This window comes from Clarias gariepinus, chromosome 21, assembly GCF_024256425.1.
Source record: "Clarias gariepinus isolate MV-2021 ecotype Netherlands chromosome 21, CGAR_prim_01v2, whole genome shotgun sequence".
In the NCBI taxonomy this organism is placed as follows: Eukaryota; Metazoa; Chordata; class Actinopteri; order Siluriformes; family Clariidae; genus Clarias; species Clarias gariepinus.
This window is the reverse complement of record NC_071120.1, coordinates 19,639,308-19,659,015: the sequence shown is the minus strand read 5'-3', so window position 1 is coordinate 19,659,015 and position 19,708 is coordinate 19,639,308. Positions and strand designations below refer to the sequence as shown.

General features: G+C 39.1%; 1 protein-coding gene across 6 annotated transcripts in view; it reads left to right on the top strand.

Moving 5' to 3' along the window:
* Positions 1–19,708, top strand: part of slc4a4a (solute carrier family 4 member 4a) — a 68,575-nt gene that overhangs the window by 7,792 nt on the left and 41,075 nt on the right. For all 6 annotated transcript variants that reach the window (XM_053481401.1, XM_053481399.1, XM_053481402.1 and 3 more), the window contains exons 3-4: positions 1,391–1,464; positions 10,353–10,499. In XM_053481401.1, coding sequence (XP_053337376.1) covers positions 1,391–1,464; positions 10,353–10,499 — 221 coding nt within the window. The remainder of the gene's footprint in view (positions 1–1,390; positions 1,465–10,352; positions 10,500–19,708) is intronic.

Sequence of the window (19,708 nt, the reverse complement as noted above, 5' to 3'; positions counted from 1 at the left end):
TTCTTTTCTGGTTTCCTCTCACATTCCAAAGTCATGCCTTATATTGCTGATTGGCATTTCCAAGCCTGTAGTGTGTGTGTGTGTGTGCTTATGCATTAAGTTTCCTGAGATAGGCTCCAGACCCCCTAATAATCCTGTTGAATTTTATAAACCTTGATTCAGAAGGTATTGATTTTTTTGAACAGTATTGCTTTGACAGTAATTCCACAAAACTTTATTATTCACAGTAACTTCTTATGGTTCTTCCCATACACCAATCAGCCAATATAGCACAAAACATTATGCTCAGTATTGTGTAGGTTCCCTTTGGGCATTACTCCTCAACACCTCTGGGTGTGTGCTATGGTGTCTGACTCCAGGACGTTGGCAGTGGATACTTTGGGTGCTGTGGGTTGTGGGCCAGGGACTCCATGCATTAGGGACTTGTTTGTCCGGTGGATTCCATGAGTGACTGATTGGATTGGGATCTGGGGAGTTCGGAGGCCATGTCAGCAGTCTTGCGCTCTTTGCTTGATGGGATCCGTGTGTGGCGAACTGTGGTGCACTGGGTGATCCGGTGACTTTTTATTGTTATCTAACTTTCTTTGCCGATTTGTGCTGCTTCGATTTTTCTGTGTGGGGCTGGTCTTTGATCCTTATACATACTGTATAGGTGAGCCTTGGGTGGACATAACCATGTCACCAGTTTACTAGTATATAATTGATAATCAATGTTAATGTAATAATGGTATGAGGTGTAAATATTATGGCTGGTGTAAATGATGATGTCTCGATGAGGTGATGTGTTGTTCTTGAATAAAGTTAAAATTGCAATTATTGGTACACTGTGCTGTTATGGGTAAATAATCCATGCCTACTGTAGCTTCCTCTTACCTGCAATGATCACGTGTTGTTTGTTCTTTGTTTATTATTCCAATTGAATGAGATCCTGTTGAGTAAATGATATTACAAGTCTGCTATACACTTTATAAGGAACAAGCTCTCGTAATCCTCACAGAGCAGATGATTGAGAGGAAGTTTCCCTTTATGCAACATGCGCGTCTAAGCTTGCTTACACGCTTAGTATGTTTTCTGACCACGTGGAAGCTTGAGGCTCATCAAATTCAATTAGCGTCTAGCAGGGACACTCAGCCTACCCCCCATCGGATGGATTACCCTCACGTAACCTACCGACACCTTCCTTCCTCCCACTAGCTCCCCCCTCACCTAGATCCAGGTCCAAAGCTACAGTAAAACTGCCCTAGCAGTCAGTGATAGTCAGTTGCTAAGCCGGGAACATGTCTGGCCTTAGCAGTAACATGCTGCATGTAAACCAGCCGAGGAACTACGGATCTCTACTGTCCCTGGAAGAAAAATGCGAGCAATCTTTCTTCTTCTTCTACTATTACAGGATGGAGGACGAGGCCGTCTTGGACAGGGGGGCGTCCTTTCTCAAACATGTCTGTGATGAGGAGGAAGTCGAAGGTAAGATCCCTAACATGATTTTTTCTAACTAGATATTTTATATGTTCGTGCCAAATAGTGATGTTTCTTTGCATTCACGAACAGTACGAAAGAGGGTCGTTATTATAACTTTGTGTCCGTGGTGTTTCAAACACTGAGCGAACAGGTATCACATAGCATTGTGTTTGCTTCATTTACTGTCTGCTAATGTAATGTAGAATCTGCTATTCTGTAGCTCTTTAATTAATGAGTCTGAAATAATACCAGGGAAATAAAAAACATCAGTAAGAATAAATGTTCTGAACTTCTCTTTTTTTTTTTTTTTTGGTTGCTGTTGTTCTTGTTGCCATAGCGGAATCATGTAAACATGTTATTTAAAACAAATGAGCAGATTAAAAAGTGTGTTCAGTCGTTAATCGTTAAAATTTGTTTTAAAATGCATTTGCCTAGATGTCTAGCTTTCAATTTAGACAGCTTTAGCATTCAGTATATTGGGTTAACCAGATGGGTATTAGAATTTTTTTTAGAATTAACAGCAATAGAGTGTTATGAGTATTACAATATTTTACTATAAACTAAAATTATTTTTAAACTTCATGAATGAAGACATTTTTTAATGTAAAAAATGTCTTAGTTTGGATATACAGTTAGGTCAGGCAAAAAAATGTATACACATGTCAAGTAAATTAACTAAATATGTTATATATTGATATATATGATAATATTATTAATATTATATCAATATAATATACATTATACTATCTTTTTTTTCCTGGGGTGTGTATAATTTTTTATATATCAGATTCATGCTTCTTTATTTGTGGCTTGTGTGTTTGTGTCTGTGAGACGTCTCACATTTATTAACACAATAGTTATAATAACGGTTGCAAATACATGAAAATTTGTACTTAAGTCATTTTCTGACCTTCATGTCGACACGGTGTTAACTAACCTTCGTTCAGTTCGAAATCATACCAAATTTTTTATTTCTAATCGTATTAACTTTATTTTGATGCATCAGCTGTGAGTCTCACTGAATGTGTAATGTTTCTAAAGCATACAGATTGTGCTTAAGGAACAGATTCAGTTTACTTAAAAGAAGAACATACACATCAGTCAAGTCTTAGTAATGCGAACATCTGCATTAATACTTCTTCAGGAAGAGAACAGCGAGTTCCCCCGAACACCATGTCATATCTGTAACCTTTGCTAATAGGCTAGCTAGCGCTGTTGGCTAATGTTGCTCATAACCATATCTTTTCATGTTTACAGTGTATTTATTATCAGCCACCGAGGCTACACTGAAGCAACACTTTTGAGATGTCTGTGAGCTGAAAACTAGATTTTATGGTTCGAGATGCAAAACTGATGACCTTCTGTTAAGAAAACAACTTTGTCAGTACAAACCAGCTTGCCATGACATTTTAGAACAATATATTTTCATCAGATAAGGTCCTTAATGACATCATACAAGTGTAGAATGATGGAATACGCTGAGATTAGTATGTACAGTATATCCTTTTTTTTTCCTTTTCACTATGCTTACATTTTTACATGTGACATTTCCTTTCACCTCTGAACGAACTCTCACACAATCCCTCCCTGCTTCCTTTTGCCAACGGATACTGAGTGTTCCCAGGTTGTGGAACTAAATCACTTCTGGTGGACACTTCCTATTCTACTTAGCTCTCAAGTTCACTTCAGTGTGAGTTCATGCATTATACTTTTAAAGCCCTGCTCAAGGAGTGCCGTATATTTAGTACAATAAGCAGAGTTTTGTTAAGGAGGCAACTTGTTCTTATTTATATTCATTTGTATTTACAATATACATTAATAAGTAAAGAAGAAAACACTCTGTGCAGAAGTAAGCGCATGCAGTTCTGTGCATGCTCTTCTGGTTTTTCCGGTTGCCTCCCACTTCCCAGAAGCATGCTGGCATGTGGATGGGTTATGAGAAATTCCCACTTAGTCATGAAAATCATGAAAACATTGTACTTCCCACTTAGTGTGAATAAGGGTGTGAACGTTGGTACTTAGTGCCCATCAATAGACTAGCTTTCCATCTAGGGTGTATTCCTACTCCAATTGTTCCTTAAAATTAGCTTTGATCTACCACAATCCTGACCAGGTTCAAGCATATACTTAATAGTGATAGGTCGTTCATGAATGATTCGTTCTTTTTGAATTATTCTTTAACGTGACTCAGAAGAACAAGTAGTCTCGAAAAGTGATTCGTTTATATTCTGCTGGGCGCGCATGCGCTAAGCATCGCAAAACCTCCGTAGGTTATGTACAGGAAACAGAATTGAGTCTTTGGTCCGGTTCGTTCGTTCTTTTGTCACGTGACTCCACTAGTCGCTATGGAGTGCAATAGATTTGAAAGAACGAACGACTCGGACCAGAAGATACAAGAGGTGAGCTGCTCATTCTGTTTATTATAATATGTCCCTAACAGCATTGTAAGAATTTAATTACTGGAACTATAGCCAAAATTTGTGTATGTAGACATATCGGGGGTCTGTTTATTGAAAATTTTACATTTAATTTTATTGTTACTCAAATGAACGAAATGAACTAAATGACTTAAAAACAGATTTGTTAATTTTGATAAACGAGATTCAAAGAACCGAGTCACTAAAATGATTTTCTGTACCGATGAGTGTAAACTATTAATTTATATACTGAATAAATAAGTGGGTGTACAGTTGCTCCCAATAAATAGGCAAGAAAGCGTATGTGTCACGATTTTTAGTTTAGTTTGCCTATTGGAAATAGTCAAGATTTGAAAAGTAAAAATATAGTTGCAAAGCAATGCTGATCGGGTCCAAGCACCTGTGACTTCGCCACCCGGGCACACCATGAAGTCAGTGGACACAGAGGGCACATGCATGTCACAGGCGTTCCTCGCCAACTGTGATAGTAGGCACTGTCCTCATCAGCTTTTTATATAATCAAGAAAGTTAGCCACTTTTCGCCTTAAGTTTATGACATCGCCACGGCTGAACCGTTTGAGATATCAAAAATCCCTTCGCAATTTTGTATCCTCAATGTGTCGAGATAATACTAGCCCAGTTTGTTGGTGATCAAATAAATCCCCTAGGAGGAGTATATCAAATTCCGTTGGGTGCGTTTTGCAAACAACCCAAAATAACTGACTTCCTGTTAAGTAGAGGCTATGACATGCATAGCGAAAGTTGTTCAGCTCAATGAGATCTAAATGTGCACGTGCGAGTGCGTATGAGCTATGCAGCAAAATCTCCTGCGATTACAGGCGTCCTAATGTCAGCAGATTCCCACGTGTGCTGATTTTCATGACCTTTCGAGCGCGTTAAGACCTCCAAAAAGCTCCGGATGAAAATAAAATCCTTAGAAGAACAAGAGGGCCCTTCGTGCAGTAGGTCACACTGCTTGGGCCCTAAATAATCCTTAGAAGAATAATAAGGCCCTACATCAGCATTATTAGAGCATCAGCACTATCAGGGCATCAGCACTATCAGGGCATCAGCACTATCAGAGCAATGATGTCATAGTGCTTGGGCCTTAATTAGTGGTTAAAAAAGTACAAATAACAGCATCTAGTGAGCAAATATTTAATGTTGTAGAAGTAATGATGATACTGTTAAAAAGGTGTATTGTTATTATTTCATTTATTATATAATTTATCAATTAATCGCCAATATTGTACCATTATACCACCTACTTCTACTTTGTGACAATATTAGCATGCTGGAACACTGTGTATCTCTGTCGCTCCTCTGGAACTGGATGTCCCAGCCGCTCTGTTATTTGGGGGTACAAGAGGTGCTGGACTCTGGAAGGCCACGGAATTTCGCCAGACCTATTAACTTTCTCCTCCTGTGTGTGTGTGGGTGTGGGTGTGTGCGCGCGTGTGTGCAACACTTTAATTCACGCTGCTTTCTATGGGTTTGCCCAAAAGGACAGGAAGTCTGGCACAAAGCTGCCTTCCACCCTCCCTGTTTCTTCCGTTACTTTTTTCACATTCACTCCCTTTTCCTTATTTTACTCACCATCAATGTGATTTTTTTATTACCCCTCCCTTCCTACCTCCTTGCTTTTTTTCTCACTATCTTTCTCATTCAATGTCTGGTGCCATTAAATTTCTACTTTAATCAGATTACAGATTGCTTATCAGGCACGTGTTGAGAAACAAATGGTGAAATTTCCCAGTGGATTTATGTCCAATTGTTTAAAGTGAAAAATTTTAGATTGAAAATGCTTAAATGCAGCTGTAGGAAACAAGCCCAGCAATAATGGCTGTTTTTTTTTTCTTTCAAAGCAATTTTTTTTATTGACGGTAAAAGCAAGAAACCCCATGAACCTTGACTTAATTTCGAAGTTAGTTAATATTAATTAGCTAATAAACAATTTAGCAAAGTTAGTTGATAATCAGTGTCCCAGCCCATGCCCAAACCCAAGCCACTGGGTGCATGTAGTAGCTTTTAAAAATTTTATGGAACTTTATAGACTGTGTAGAAAATCAAACCAAGTCAATCCTTGACAGGACAGGAAGGCGTAAAACTGATTAACGTTTACAGAAGACTTAAAGAACAGTATGGTGATGAGACTCTCGAATGGCGCAAACGTTTTAAAGAAGGCGGTGTGTTTGTAAACGAAAGTCCCATTCGAGGTGGCTCGGTGCCCGCTGCGGTCGTTACGTCAGCATTCAGTGAGTGGAACGCCCGATCCCTGAAAATTGACTTGTTGACATCTGTGAGAACTTTACACAAAATCAATCACAAACATTACTTGCACATTACAGGAACTTAGCTGGAAGTTATTGTCACATCCCCTGTACAGTCCTGACCTCACTCCAGGAGATTTCTAAATGTTTAGGGCAATAAGGGAGTTCCTGGGAGGCCAGGGTTTCATACATGAAGCCGGCAATCTGATCTTTGAGGTCTATCTTGATAGTATTCAAGCACTAGTGAAACGCTGGAATAAGTGCATTAGTGTAGCAGCCGGTTATATATATTAAAAAATAAAAACCTCTCATAATTATGTTCTATTGTTCTGCACTACCAAAAGTCCCGGTTTAACTTTGTCTTTGTAGCCGTTATTTTTACAACATGGTAGGCACCCAATATGTAATAGGTAAGTGAGTAGAAATAAAAAGGTGTTTTTGGTAAGTATAACGGACTTTTGCATAGTAACATACGTAAAACTAGATGGTTTGTACAGCAGTAACTTATATGCAATTCAGTAATAACGCAAACAAAGTTCTTATCAGTAAGTAATGCATTCTATGTAGTATGTAAGATCTAGTGTACTTTGGTATACAAAAATGTACAAAAAGAATTACTTGTAAGAACAACCTATTTTGTGAATAAGTTTAAAAATAAATAACTGGATTAAATTATATCACAAATCTATAGTTAACTGTTTTCAACAATACCTCAAAACGCAACCATGAACAGGCATTGATGCAAAAGACCCATGTTTAATTTTACAATAACTGCACGTTACACGGCTTCTCAGTTATGAATTCACATATTGTTATTAAGCCATGCCAAAGAAAATGTCGTAGGCCAGCTCTGTTTAAAAATAGCACTTGGTGTACATTTTGCAAGTTTAATGTTTAAGTATGTAGGAAGCAAAAAATTGCTGAAATTGAACAGTTTGTGCAAATAAATAATAAATACAAAAAGAGTACAAAACAAGTATAATGATTATAAATGTATAAAATGCTTAGATATTTACCTGTATGTAAATGGATATTGATTGTGTATTGTGTTTTTTTTTTTTACTTTTCAAATTAGTTATACATTTTTCATCATACAAAATACATTTAGGTAAACCCTTAACTTCAGAATATAACACTTTCTACTTTTCCAGCATTTATTTCTTTGGGCAGCACAGTGGCTATTATTTTCTTATCGCTAGGAAAACATGTATTTCACAGGGCAGCACTATTTTCTTTGGGCAGCACATTGGCACTGTCGCCTTGCACCTACAGGGTTCGATGCTCTGCCAGGCTCGATTCCCGTCTCTGTGTGCATGGAGTTTGCATGTTAGCTCCTATGTTTGGTTTCCTCCCACAGTCCAAAAACCTGCAGATTAGGCTAACTGGCATTCCCAAATTGCCCGTAGTGTGGGTACGTGCCCTGTGCTGTATTGGCACCTGGGATAGGCTCTCCAGGCTTTTCATGGCACAAGATACAGGATAAAGTGATGAGATGATTTTTTTCTTTGGTTTAAAAGACCAACTCCAATAGCCACGATATTTTGGCTATTAAGTCAAACCAGGACAGAATAACAGAACACAGTTCTGTGAGTAAAAACGACCTTTATTTCCCTATATGATCCCCTACTACACTAAATGCCCTTATCCCAGTCTTTTACTGGTGCTTGCAACCCGCCAAGGTAGAAAGTTCTCTCAGTCTGCCAGGCCACTACGCTGGCCTCTCAGGAACTCCTTTACTGGCCCAAACATGTGGAAAAGGCTTGGAGCACGGTCAGGACTATACAGGGGATGTGTGTTGGTGTTGGTGAATGATTGTGTGTACAGTTCTCGCAGACAAACGTGTCTCTCCCACAAGTTGGTGACAAGTTATCCGTCAGTTTTTAAAGATCAGGCATTCCATTCCAATGAATGTTCACGGGAACGACCGCAGCGTGCTCTGAGCCACCCGGGTCGTCATTCACGGACACCTGGGCTTCTTTAAAACGTTTGCACCATTCAAATGTTTTACTGCAGCACCGTACTGTGCTTGAAGTCTTCTGTAAATGTCAATTAGTTTTACGGTTTGGCTTGAACTCCCCCCCCCTCCTCCCCCCATCGTATTTACTATCTAAAGTGCATTTATTGTTTATTCTATCTTTGTCGAAAGAACTACAACTGCAGTATTATTTGTGTATATTATAAGTGCATCACTGAGGGTATAACATTATGGCTGCACTAATGTTAAAAAGTATATATTGTTAGTTTGGGGCAATCTTTAGTTAAACCCTTTATTTATCATTTATTCGTTCCGTCATCTCGGGAAAGAAAGTTAAACAAGGACACCACTCAGATAAAGTTTGAGTCACAAGCTTCACTTCACTTTTGACCTGGTTTATTTAACGACATGAGCACTGTTTACTGCACTACATTTACAATACACATGGGGTTCCCTGCAAGCACCGCCATATAATTGGGAGAGATGTTCCTTTAAACGGCTAACTTTCTAGCAGAAACAAAAACAAAAATCACACGTCCTGTCATTTAAGATAAAACCCTGGCTTAGGGAATAATGTTTGCTTATGCGCGTGATGAATGTTTCCAGTGCGTGGAGGCCGGTACGATAAATAATCCTTTGCGTGCACGATGACAAGAAATCTCCAGGAGGAACAAGAAAAATAATCATTGCGTTCTGTCTTTTCTGTCTAAGGTCAAGTAGTTATCTCATCATCTTGTTCTGATCAGCTTTCCCAAACAGAGTAGCGAGTATGTCATGATTTTGCCTCTGAATGCCCTCAAAGATTGCAAACAGGATAATGTGCCTCCGTGAGAAAACCCTAAACGCTGTCATTTCGTGGCTACCTGCTAAAGCCTGAAGTCCGCTCCGCAGGGAAATGATTTGCTTGCATGTTGACCTGCAGACCCTTTTAGCGAGAGCAGACCATTTTTCTCAGAATGTCTTCTCGAATGACGAAGCCATTTCCTGTATACATTGTGTGAAGGAAGTAATTGGCATGTATTTACATCCTCACTTTGGCCAGAAGACCAAATGGCTCTCCCGGTGGACCATGAGGAAGCAATTGACACCCAGCTGGTGACCTCAAGGTCTCGTACGTCATTTCCCCTTTTGGGATTGGTTATCAAAGGGATTATAGTTGTAAACTTTTTTTTTTTAATTACGTTATAGTTTTTTTTTTAATGGTGAGAATATGCAGGCTTTGGAGCTGAGGGTTAATGCATCATATGATCTAAGAGCAGCTGATCCTTGGCCGGTAGTTTGAATGTTTCTCTTGTGATTTATTCAGTTCCTTAGGCTAATTCATTGCTCTCTGTGTTCATTTTGTTTTTCCTCCAAAACGCAGAGATTAGATTTTGGTCCTTATGACCCTGATCACATTCATTCATTCATTCAGGCATTTGGCAGACGCCCTTATCCATAGCAACTTCCATTTTTATCTATTTATACACCTGAGCAGTTGAGGGTTAAGGGGCCTTGCTCAAGGGCCCTACAGTGGGAACTTGGTGGTCGTGAGGTTTGAACCTGGGACCTTCCGAATTGTAGTCCAATGCCTTAATCACTGAGCTGTACGATGATGAAACCGCTGCAAAATTTTTAAAGAAGGCCGTATCTCTGTGGAAGACGATTTTGTCCGAGGTTGTTCGGAGTGCACTGCAGATTTGGATCCTCAGTTAAAAAATCGACAGATCAATCGTTGCCAACCTGCGGAAGAGACGCATCTGTCTGTGGGAACTGTACACACAGCAGTTCCTGGGAGGCCAGCGTTTTAGGTGTGAAGCAGGAAGTCGGATCAGGGCTCCGGCGTAGCGAGAAACTTTCGACCTTGATAGTATCCGAGCACTAGTGAAGCGCTGGGATAAGTGTAGAAAAAATAAAGGGAGTTTTGACTCTCATAACTGTGTTCTGTCATTCTGCGTAACCCAAAGTCCCGCTTTGACTTGAACATCCCTATAGTGTGCTTGAACTGCCATCAAGCAAAGAGACATACTAATAGGCTTTAAATAATACAACAATCAAAAAGGCACAAAAATAGATGTTGAAATGTAGACAAGTTATATGTATGTACTCGCCCTTTTAAAGTTGGGGCAACGGGACACGCAGATGACTTGATGATGGATGTAAAATGCAAACACTTCTGGGTTAAAAGCTCCCTTACTTTTGGGACAGGTAACTAGGGTCTCTGCCTTATCTTCTGCCTCATCTCTCTCACAGGCCACCACACCGTCTACATCGGCGTGCACGTACCAAAGAGCTACAGGCGGCGGAGACGCCATCGCCGACGCACCAGCCACAAAGAGAGGAAGGAAAAACTGACGGAGAACGCAGAGGAGACGAGCAGCAGCATCCTCAAACCGACTGGTAAGTGCTGGAAGGTCTTAGTTCTGTCATACACACACACACACAGATTGCTCAGTAAGCACTGCCAACTTACATCAGCACCTAGTTCTCATACAGTGGTATTTATCTTTTAAAGACACACACATGCACACGCAGACCATCCACAAACTGCTAAGTAAGAGCTGTCAGCTCACATCAGCACCGAATCCACTTTAGTGAAGTGGTTTCTTTTTCTTATACACACCTGGGATAGGATCCAGGCGACCCCAGCGACCCTGTATACAGGATAAAGCGGTATAGACGACAACGATGACGACAGTCAGATCCAATATCCAGTCTGTTTATGAGTGTATGAGTGTGTTTGGACAGACAGAAATGAAGGCCCAGGTGTGTATTAGTCTATTCGAACCAGACTGTGAGTCACAGAGAGAAGTCTACATTTTTGTGTGTGTGAGAGAGAGAGATTAGGAGACGTTTCTTCAATTCAATTCGGATGCCTAGCATCAAGACATGATAATGATGGCTCTAGGGGATTAGGATCAGAAGGTGAAAGGAGGAGAGGCAAGGGGGAATAAACAAGACGGACATAGAAGGAGGAAAAGAAAGTATCCGTTAAATATTTAAAAGCAGCGTACAAATGAGTGTTAATGAAATACTAGTCTACACGTCCGTTACACAAAGCGATGTTCATCTGCACCAGAGAAGGTTTACGAGAATGACACCATTAACAAGAGTGATGTCCACAGATGGATGAGAAGGTTTAAAAAGGGGAAACCAGCATCGACGACAAAGCAGACACGTTTATCAACTGCGATAAAGAGGATTCGCGAGTCGGGTCCGCGATCGCTCGTGATGGAGACCATGTTGAGTTACTCCACCAATATGTGCAAGTTAAATGTTTGCATACTTTTGCGTTTCTTTGGGTACAGCCCTCGTAAAATAAAAGCATATTCAAGATTGAAGCATTAAAAAAAAAAATCTATAATGTCAGATAAGGATATCGGAATATTCTATCGTCGTTGCTACGTATATTTAAGATCACCAGGGCCTCTGGTGTGTGTGTGTCCACCTTAGCAGCTTTTGCTAGGAAACTGATAACCTAAGAGAGAAGATCAGCGCAAATGCAGCAAGAACAATGCGCCGCATTCTAGCGACTGACCCTCTGAGGTTGAAACCCGCTGTGCACACAGTTAACCTTTTGTCTCTAGATGGATTGCTTCCTGATTGCTATCTGTGATCCGGATGCTTGTTTGTGGTTATCAGTCATTCCCTAATAAAAGCCGCGACAAAAGAGGTTTAGTAAATCTGCCTAAAATGGGAATGTTTCTTTAAAGCACTGTAGGATGCAGGAGAGTTTAAAAAAAAGTTTGTGTTTAGAAGTAATTTATTTCACTTCTTGGTCCATATGTTGCAAGTTAGGAATCCCGACCTGTCCTAATCCCGTCTCATTCCTACCTCGTTTTCAACAGCATCATGGATACGCTTATCCTGTTACCACTATTATGTTATAACGTTACGAAATGACAACGGGCAATGTAACACCGGGGAAAGACGACCCTGTAGGACTCTACATCAGACTTATAGTCATGACCGAAAGATTCAGAGGTGACAAAATCACATACTAATTCAGAATTCATCATTAAGAACTGATTACCATCTGGATAATCCAACACCAAAGCTGTTTACTCTATAAACTCATGTTTTTTCACCATATTCTCAGAACGGTCAATATTGAATTGTAAACTATAAACATCTACTTATCAAAGTTGTTGATATATCATCATTTTCAGTTATTAAATGGCATTTACTCACATAGACACACGTCATCTGTGTGGGATTGTACTCAAGTGTAAGTGATGTTAGAACATATAGAACAAACTTGCTAGTTGACTAAGCTTGAATTTGTCATAGGTAGACTGACTCACATTGACATTTTGCATTTAAGGCATTTAGCAGACACCCTTATCCAGAGCGACTAGCATTTATCTCATTTATATACCTGAGAAAGGGGGTTGTTGTTAGCACTGTCGCCTCACACCTCCAGGGTTAGGGTCCGATACCTGCCTCGGGTCTGCGTGCATGGAGTTTGCATGTTCTGCCTAGGTTTCCTCCGGGTACTCCGGTTTCCTCCCACAGTCCAAAGACATGCAAAGTAGGTTAACTGACGTTCCCAAATTGCCCATAGTGCACATGCCCTTCAAGGGATTAACAACCTGTTCAGGGTGTAGCCTGCCTTATGCCCTAAGTCTCCTGGGATAGGCTTCAGGCCCCTCGTGACACTGTACACATAAATAAAGTGGTATAGAAGATGAATGAATAGACCTGAGAAAGTTAAGCTAAGACCATGCTCAAAGGCTCAGCATGGCAGCATTGGGACTTGAACTTATGACCTTCCAATCAGAAGTCAAAATTTCATGGACTATATGAAAACTATATGACATATATATATATATATATATATATATAATAACAGTCAGCTGTGTTTGCTAGCTTAGCACGCATGCATGTTTTGTATACATTGCTTGGCCAGAAAAAAACACAGACACTCTAAGAATTCTTTTGACTGCCCTAAGCTTTGATTATAGCACACAACGTTGAGGCCAATTAAGCAGTGTCACATGGGAGGGAGTGCTGATGCTGCTTATCATCCCGGCTGTGATGCGGTCATAGGCACGACCTCGAGTATGATATTGCTTTCATACAACTGTTCCACAAACACTATTCAATATCAGCAGATTATGATTGGTTTGTTTATTTAACCAGTTATTTTGCCCCGACAAAACATACCCATATATTAGGCGTGTATAAAACAATTCTGAAACAATGCAGAGTTTTTAACGAACAGTTATTAAGAAGACAAAGTGATATAAGCTTATCATATACTTTTTTTAAATAAAATGTGTCCATGACTGGTTTGTATGGGCATTTTGGCATGATCATTCTATTATAGTGTAATTTAAAATTGCGACGCGCAGTGATAAATATAGTAAAACACTCCAGTGATGTTACCGTGCATATCATCACTCCTGGAATGCCTCTTGTCCAACTAGATTGTACTAGTGTGTAATTCATGTTTGAAGTCGATTTCTCATGCACTAAAAACGACTCTTTTACAATGTGAGTTCTGCAATATGCCCGTACCATCAGTGAGGAAGAATCCCATCCCATTAATGTGATACCCTCATCATTAAGCATATCTAGGTCGTCATCTGTCTTCATTTTATTGCCACATAACATCTGACCAACTGAAGCAACCTCGGGTTATAGCATTGCCTACAGAGGTTTGTGCTTTTTTTTATTACCCTGATGCAGCCATCGCTCTGGAATAGGGTCAGTCTGAATTCATTAGACCACATTGACCTTTACCCATTGCTCCAAAGTTCACGAGTTTTTAAGACCACTTTTCTTTAATGAACTTGACGGTTTAGCACTATCCTTTCAGGTTTTAATTATGTGCTGTTGGTTCTTAACCCAATAACAGTCATTTCAAATCTTCTTAGGTGTTTTCTTTGTTTGATTCAACCCAGTAATTTGCTCCTTCTGAAATGACTACTTTTTTGATGAGGGTGTGTATATTAATTTGCTAAGCCGTTTGTGAAATTGCATACTGAGAAAGTCTTTTTTTTCGAGTTGTGTTTTTGTAAGAGTTTATTTTCGGAGAGTATCAGTGGATTTAGCTTGTGCGATAATAAACTCGGAAAACTTGTTTAGGGATTGTTTAGAGCTGGTATTTGTGAGATGACATCGATTCTTGGTGTTTCATTTATTCCTAAAGGTCTTATATTACAGGTTATCTATGATATTTTGAACAAGGTATATCTTTTGGTTACGTTTTGTTCACAAGCTTGATCTATTATTTGGGATGTATATAAAGACTTCATACCCCAAAGTGAAGCAGAGACAATCTGCCATCTGGGTGGTCCCGATTCCAATAAGTCATACGTATTTACTATTATTCTAAGGATAAGGGGAAAACCTCTTATCCTCATTCTTTTTCTATTCTTTAAATAAAAGGCTGCTATTGTAACCAGGCCTCAGTAGAGGATTTATAGGTATCCTATAACATAAGGAAGGTATCAGTAAAAGCTGTTCATGGTGTGGGAAGAAACCCTCGGGTCTAAGACCAACATATTTCAGTACAAAAGCAGGATTTGTTAACATATCTCGTCCTTTTTAGGTGGATAATTTGTGCTTTTATTTAATAGAAATTCGCAGGTAAGTAGTTCTGTTAGACAGTTAGTTCATGTACACAAGTGAACATTTAAAAAATATTTATATTAATTTATATTTTAAAAAGTATACATTATCAAACCTTATCTCATACAGCAGATAATCATTCATGCCTGTCACGTTTAGTACATAGGCCTTGCACCTTCATGGTCTGGGTTTCCCGCCCAGGTTCGATTCCCGCCTTTGTGTACATGGAGTTTGCACGTTTGCCCCGTCATTGATGGGCTTCCTCCCACTGTCCAAAGACATTCAGATTGGCGTTCCCAAATTGCCCGTAGTGTGTGTTTGTATGTGCGTGTGCCTTGCGACGGATTGACACCCTGAGTGTACTCCGCCTCGTGTACTAAGTCTCCTGGGATTGGCTCCCAACCCCTCGTGACCCTGTACACAGGATGAAGTGGTATAGATGATCAGATGACATTCATTACATATTTAACTAATTATGCATAAGCAGATGAGGATTATCTAATGAAATCATGATTCTAATCATGTTTCTAAAAACGTATATTTTCCTCATAAATTTTAGTAATTAACAAATTAAGTAGTTTAAATAAAACACTTCAACTTCAATTGAAATGAACACTTCAATTTAATTTGCTTCAATATACAATCAAATAGGTTAACCGTTTTTAATTTATTAATTACTGTAGATGTTATTTTCAGTCGGACTATTTTACATGATTAGCACGATACTGTTTGTTGATTTGCATGATTTGAGCCACAGAAACGTCTCTGACATTTTGACACGTAATGAATTTAAACCACATCCTTTCCTTTTTGGCTGTTTGCCTTGACATACCTAAAGTGTTTTATTTTTCTTTAACCCTGTATTGTAACACATATAATCTGGCCACATTCAACACATTATTACATTATCTAAATCTGATTAATGAATCGTGGAAGACATGTGGCCGGAAAATAAAATCATTACTTTCAGTCACTCAAACACTGGGTGAAGTTGCATAGTAAAAGTTGAGTAGAAAAGATAGCTATGTTTATTAGTGAAAGTAAAAGCATTTTCATACACACGCTATGATGAGAACTCTCATAATTGGGACTAAACCGCTGTCTGGCCATAAGAAACCAACATGTTAGTGAGACTTAGGGGGCAATGGAAAAAGGTCATGCGTCCTGATGAGTTTAAATCGACCCTATTCCGAAATGATGGGCGTGTCAGGGTGAGAAGGGAAGCACATATCATGAATAGTGGCGACTGTACCCGTCTCTGGAGGCGGTGTTATGATCTGGGGTTGCTTCAGTTGCTCAGGTCCAGGCTCAGCAACGCTATATGTCAATTAAATAAAGTCAGCTGACGACCTGAATGTACTGAATGACCAGGGTATCACATCTATCTACCTACTTAGGGATCCAAATTGTGAAAAAAAGTGGTTCAGGGAGCATGAAGAATCATTTCCCCCCCATAAACCGGCCGCCACTTGGAGTGTGCGACTTTTTGTTTAGCCAGGCAGTGTATATTTACATAAAAACAAGTTTTAAACGAGTCACCCATCACAATCACAAATAAATTACCTACACCTACAATAAGTTTATTTAAGCCCACTGCACAGTGAGGTAAATAGGTTTGGAACTGTGTATCATGTAACCGGGGTGAGGTTTGCGAGCCTTAGTAATAAGCATTAATTGCTTTGTAAAATAATGCCATGATACAGTATGTGTGGTTTGATATTCTATCTTCTGCGGTGCCTCTTTATGTGTGTGTGAATAAAAATACAAGACAAATGCATCGTTCTAAGCGGCTGTTATTGCATACTGTTTAAGCATGAATCAGCTCTGTGAGCTCACAATAATGTTAATTAACCATTAACAAGCATCCCTGGCTAGGCAGAGGATGAAGTCCGACATCGATGAGAGTCCGGATTATATGTAAATAAAGATTAACCAGTCAGTGTGAAGCAGAACTAGTATTTCACAGGAATTGTTAAAATATATTAAGCCGGTTTAACATTACTATATTGTGCAGTAAATGAATGCTTCACTGCAACATTGCTCAAGACGTACACCCGAGACGTACAGTACAGCTAGCTACGGAACGGAGCGAGAGCCGAGATCACTAATAGCATAGACAAATGAAAACCATATCACTTTTGTTGTTTAGTTTTGTCAGTTTTCACAGTTTTCCTTCCGTCTTTTGTTACTTTTCCGCTTTGATGCATTGAATCGTAATACAATAGTTAATAGCATAATAGCAGCTGGATCAAGTTGTCATATACGTTTCCAAGCTGTGGGTTTTTGTTTTTGTGTGTCATTGGCCTTACTCATGGTTAAAGTGTGTCACTGGCATTTAGCCTGAGTTAATCCTCTTTAAAGCTGTCCATCCTTCTCCGTAACCCAGGTTGTAATTAGTTAATCTCACCTTCTTCCGCGTCCTACGGCTGCTACTAATTGAGGCGCGTTGGGCTAGAAAGACTCTTATTAACTTAAACGCATTTAAAACTACATTTTAAAATGTTCTCTTCATGTAAATTGGCTTCGAGTTCACGGTTGTCATTTAGTCAACACGTTTCGAATCAGTCATTTACATTTACACAATGCTGGTGTCTGATAAATGTTTGTATATAAGTGCTATTAAATCTACTTTATTATCTATCCTGCAAGGCGAAGTGAGACAATAAAGTCCTTGAGTATAAAGTGTCACTTCAGCTCGTTTTGTTGTGAATTCTTCCAAGAATTTGCTGCACAGGTTTCACGTTAGTGGAAAATAATTAACAACAAGGTGATCCCGTGATCTCAAATAGTTTTATTTGTCTCAAAACCCACAGCAGTTTGTCAAGGTTAACTTTTTTTCATTTATTAAAAGATGACAGTGTTCCACATGATTTAGTTATATGTAAGTTACATTTAATGATGCGGATTGTCCATTAAACATATCCGTTCTTGTTATCACTTACACTAATGCAGCTGTAAACTGTCATCCCCTTATGTTATGTTGGACTCGAGCTGAATATTAAGGGTTAATCTGAAAGGCAAAATTATTTTCCCTCTGCACTGAACAGCCTTAATGATCGAATTCAATATATTAATAATCAGTGAGCGCAATTCTTTCAGGTATTTGTTTACACCTCATGGCTACGTGTGTGGACAGACTGATGTCATAACTGAACGATCGCAGTGTTTCCCAGATAGTAGCCTGTCACAATATTAACGCTCCCACCAAATTGTTTTTCCTCCTTATCTTTTACTATTTAAAAAGTATTTTACTGTATTGTACAGCGTAATGCTTTGATCAACTCGTGCCCTCTGTCTCTCTCACCGTTTGTGAATAGAGTGTCCGTCGCTGACATAACTGCTCGGCCTTGATCCACTTCCGGCAGTCTGTTTTCTGGGCCGCTGCCATTTCATTTGTTCAATCTTATCTCGAGCTTGGAGTCTATAAAACCATAAATGCCAGAGAAGTGTTGCATGTGTTGATGTTCCTAGATGAAGGACAAAAAAAACATAAATGTGAATGTGTAATTCCTACTGTTACTGACGCAGACCACAGAGCTATACTGACATTAGTTTTTTTTTTAGTCTTTTAAAAACATACATATATATGGGGATCAGAATTGTGCAGTATAAAGTGACATTTACTTTGTTTTTTTTTAACCACAAAATAGGTGATGAACTGAATTTTACTTAGTTTAAACCAACTACCCAAACGTGAATAAGCCAAAACAGCCTAACAGCCTATAAAAAAAGCCTAACATAGGCAAAGAAATAGCACAGATATTTACAAATGTGATCACACTGTATGTTTTTTATGGTCTGTTTCTATGATCAAAATAATAATAATAATAATAATAATAATAATAATATCGCAATAATAATTGCACATTTTTGCATCAATATTCCGGTAGAAATTTATATGTTATAAAAGTAATGATATCTTTCATTCTATCTAACATATCTGAAACATCAAATGCACAGTTTGATGTCTGAAGCCTTTCCAGTTAACATACACCGGCAAGTAATAAAAACAATAAAAAATAAAAGCAGAGTAATATTTTTTTCCACAATGATGCCTTTTGTACATCGTCTTATTATCTTCTGGAAGACGCCTGTGTCATTTCTAATCAAGAAAAAACATGCTGGTTGAATGAAAGTTCCTTTAAGTCAGAATTTGCCAGGGGTATGAAGAATTTCGGGCTTGGCTATATGTAAGTATTTCTTTTTTTTTTATCATTATTGACCTATGCTGTGTTACTGGCATGGATCTGTGCTGCTTGAGTTTTAATGCGATCCTCTCTTACATTTTATTTCTCAAAACATTCGATGCAGTAGAATAATGTCTGTAAGAGGAGAACCGGAGAACCCGGAGGAAACCCACCCAGGCAGAACATGCAAACTCCATGCTTACACACCCGGCGCGGGAAGCGAACCCCGGACCTGGAGGTGCGAGGTGACAGTGCTAACCAATAAGACACTGTCCTGCCAAATTCGCTACTAATCTTGGTTATTTATTGAAAATGCAGCAAGGCTGTGGACCGTAACTTTAATACTATAATAGATGCAATGCTCCATGCTGGTGGTTAGACATATTGTAGCCGGACTGTCAGTGTGGCTGAATAGCAAAATCTGGTCATGTGACTGAAAACACTAAAGCAGAGGCGCAGTTGCCTGGGGACCAGGGGACACGTCTTCCCAATGTGGGGAAAAGGGAGATCTGATGCTCCCAATAAACCAAAATCCATTAACTAAGATTCTGTCTCATGAAACAGCCTTTTTACATGTATTGCCCTATGCCTTATTACGGGAAGCAACATTCAAAACATTACACTGGAGCACTGAAAAAAAAAATAACAAAAGCATTTGCACACGTTTAACACGGACGTGCATATACAGGTTAATGCTAATAGCGTGCAGTCAAAGAGAAAATACTTTCCACTGGTTCGAGGTGAGGTGTGGAACGTTTTGCTGGCTGTCACATTTTAAACTGAAATGAATTCTAATATTGTTAGTAATATTATTTATTACATCATATGAGTTTAAATATGAAACCA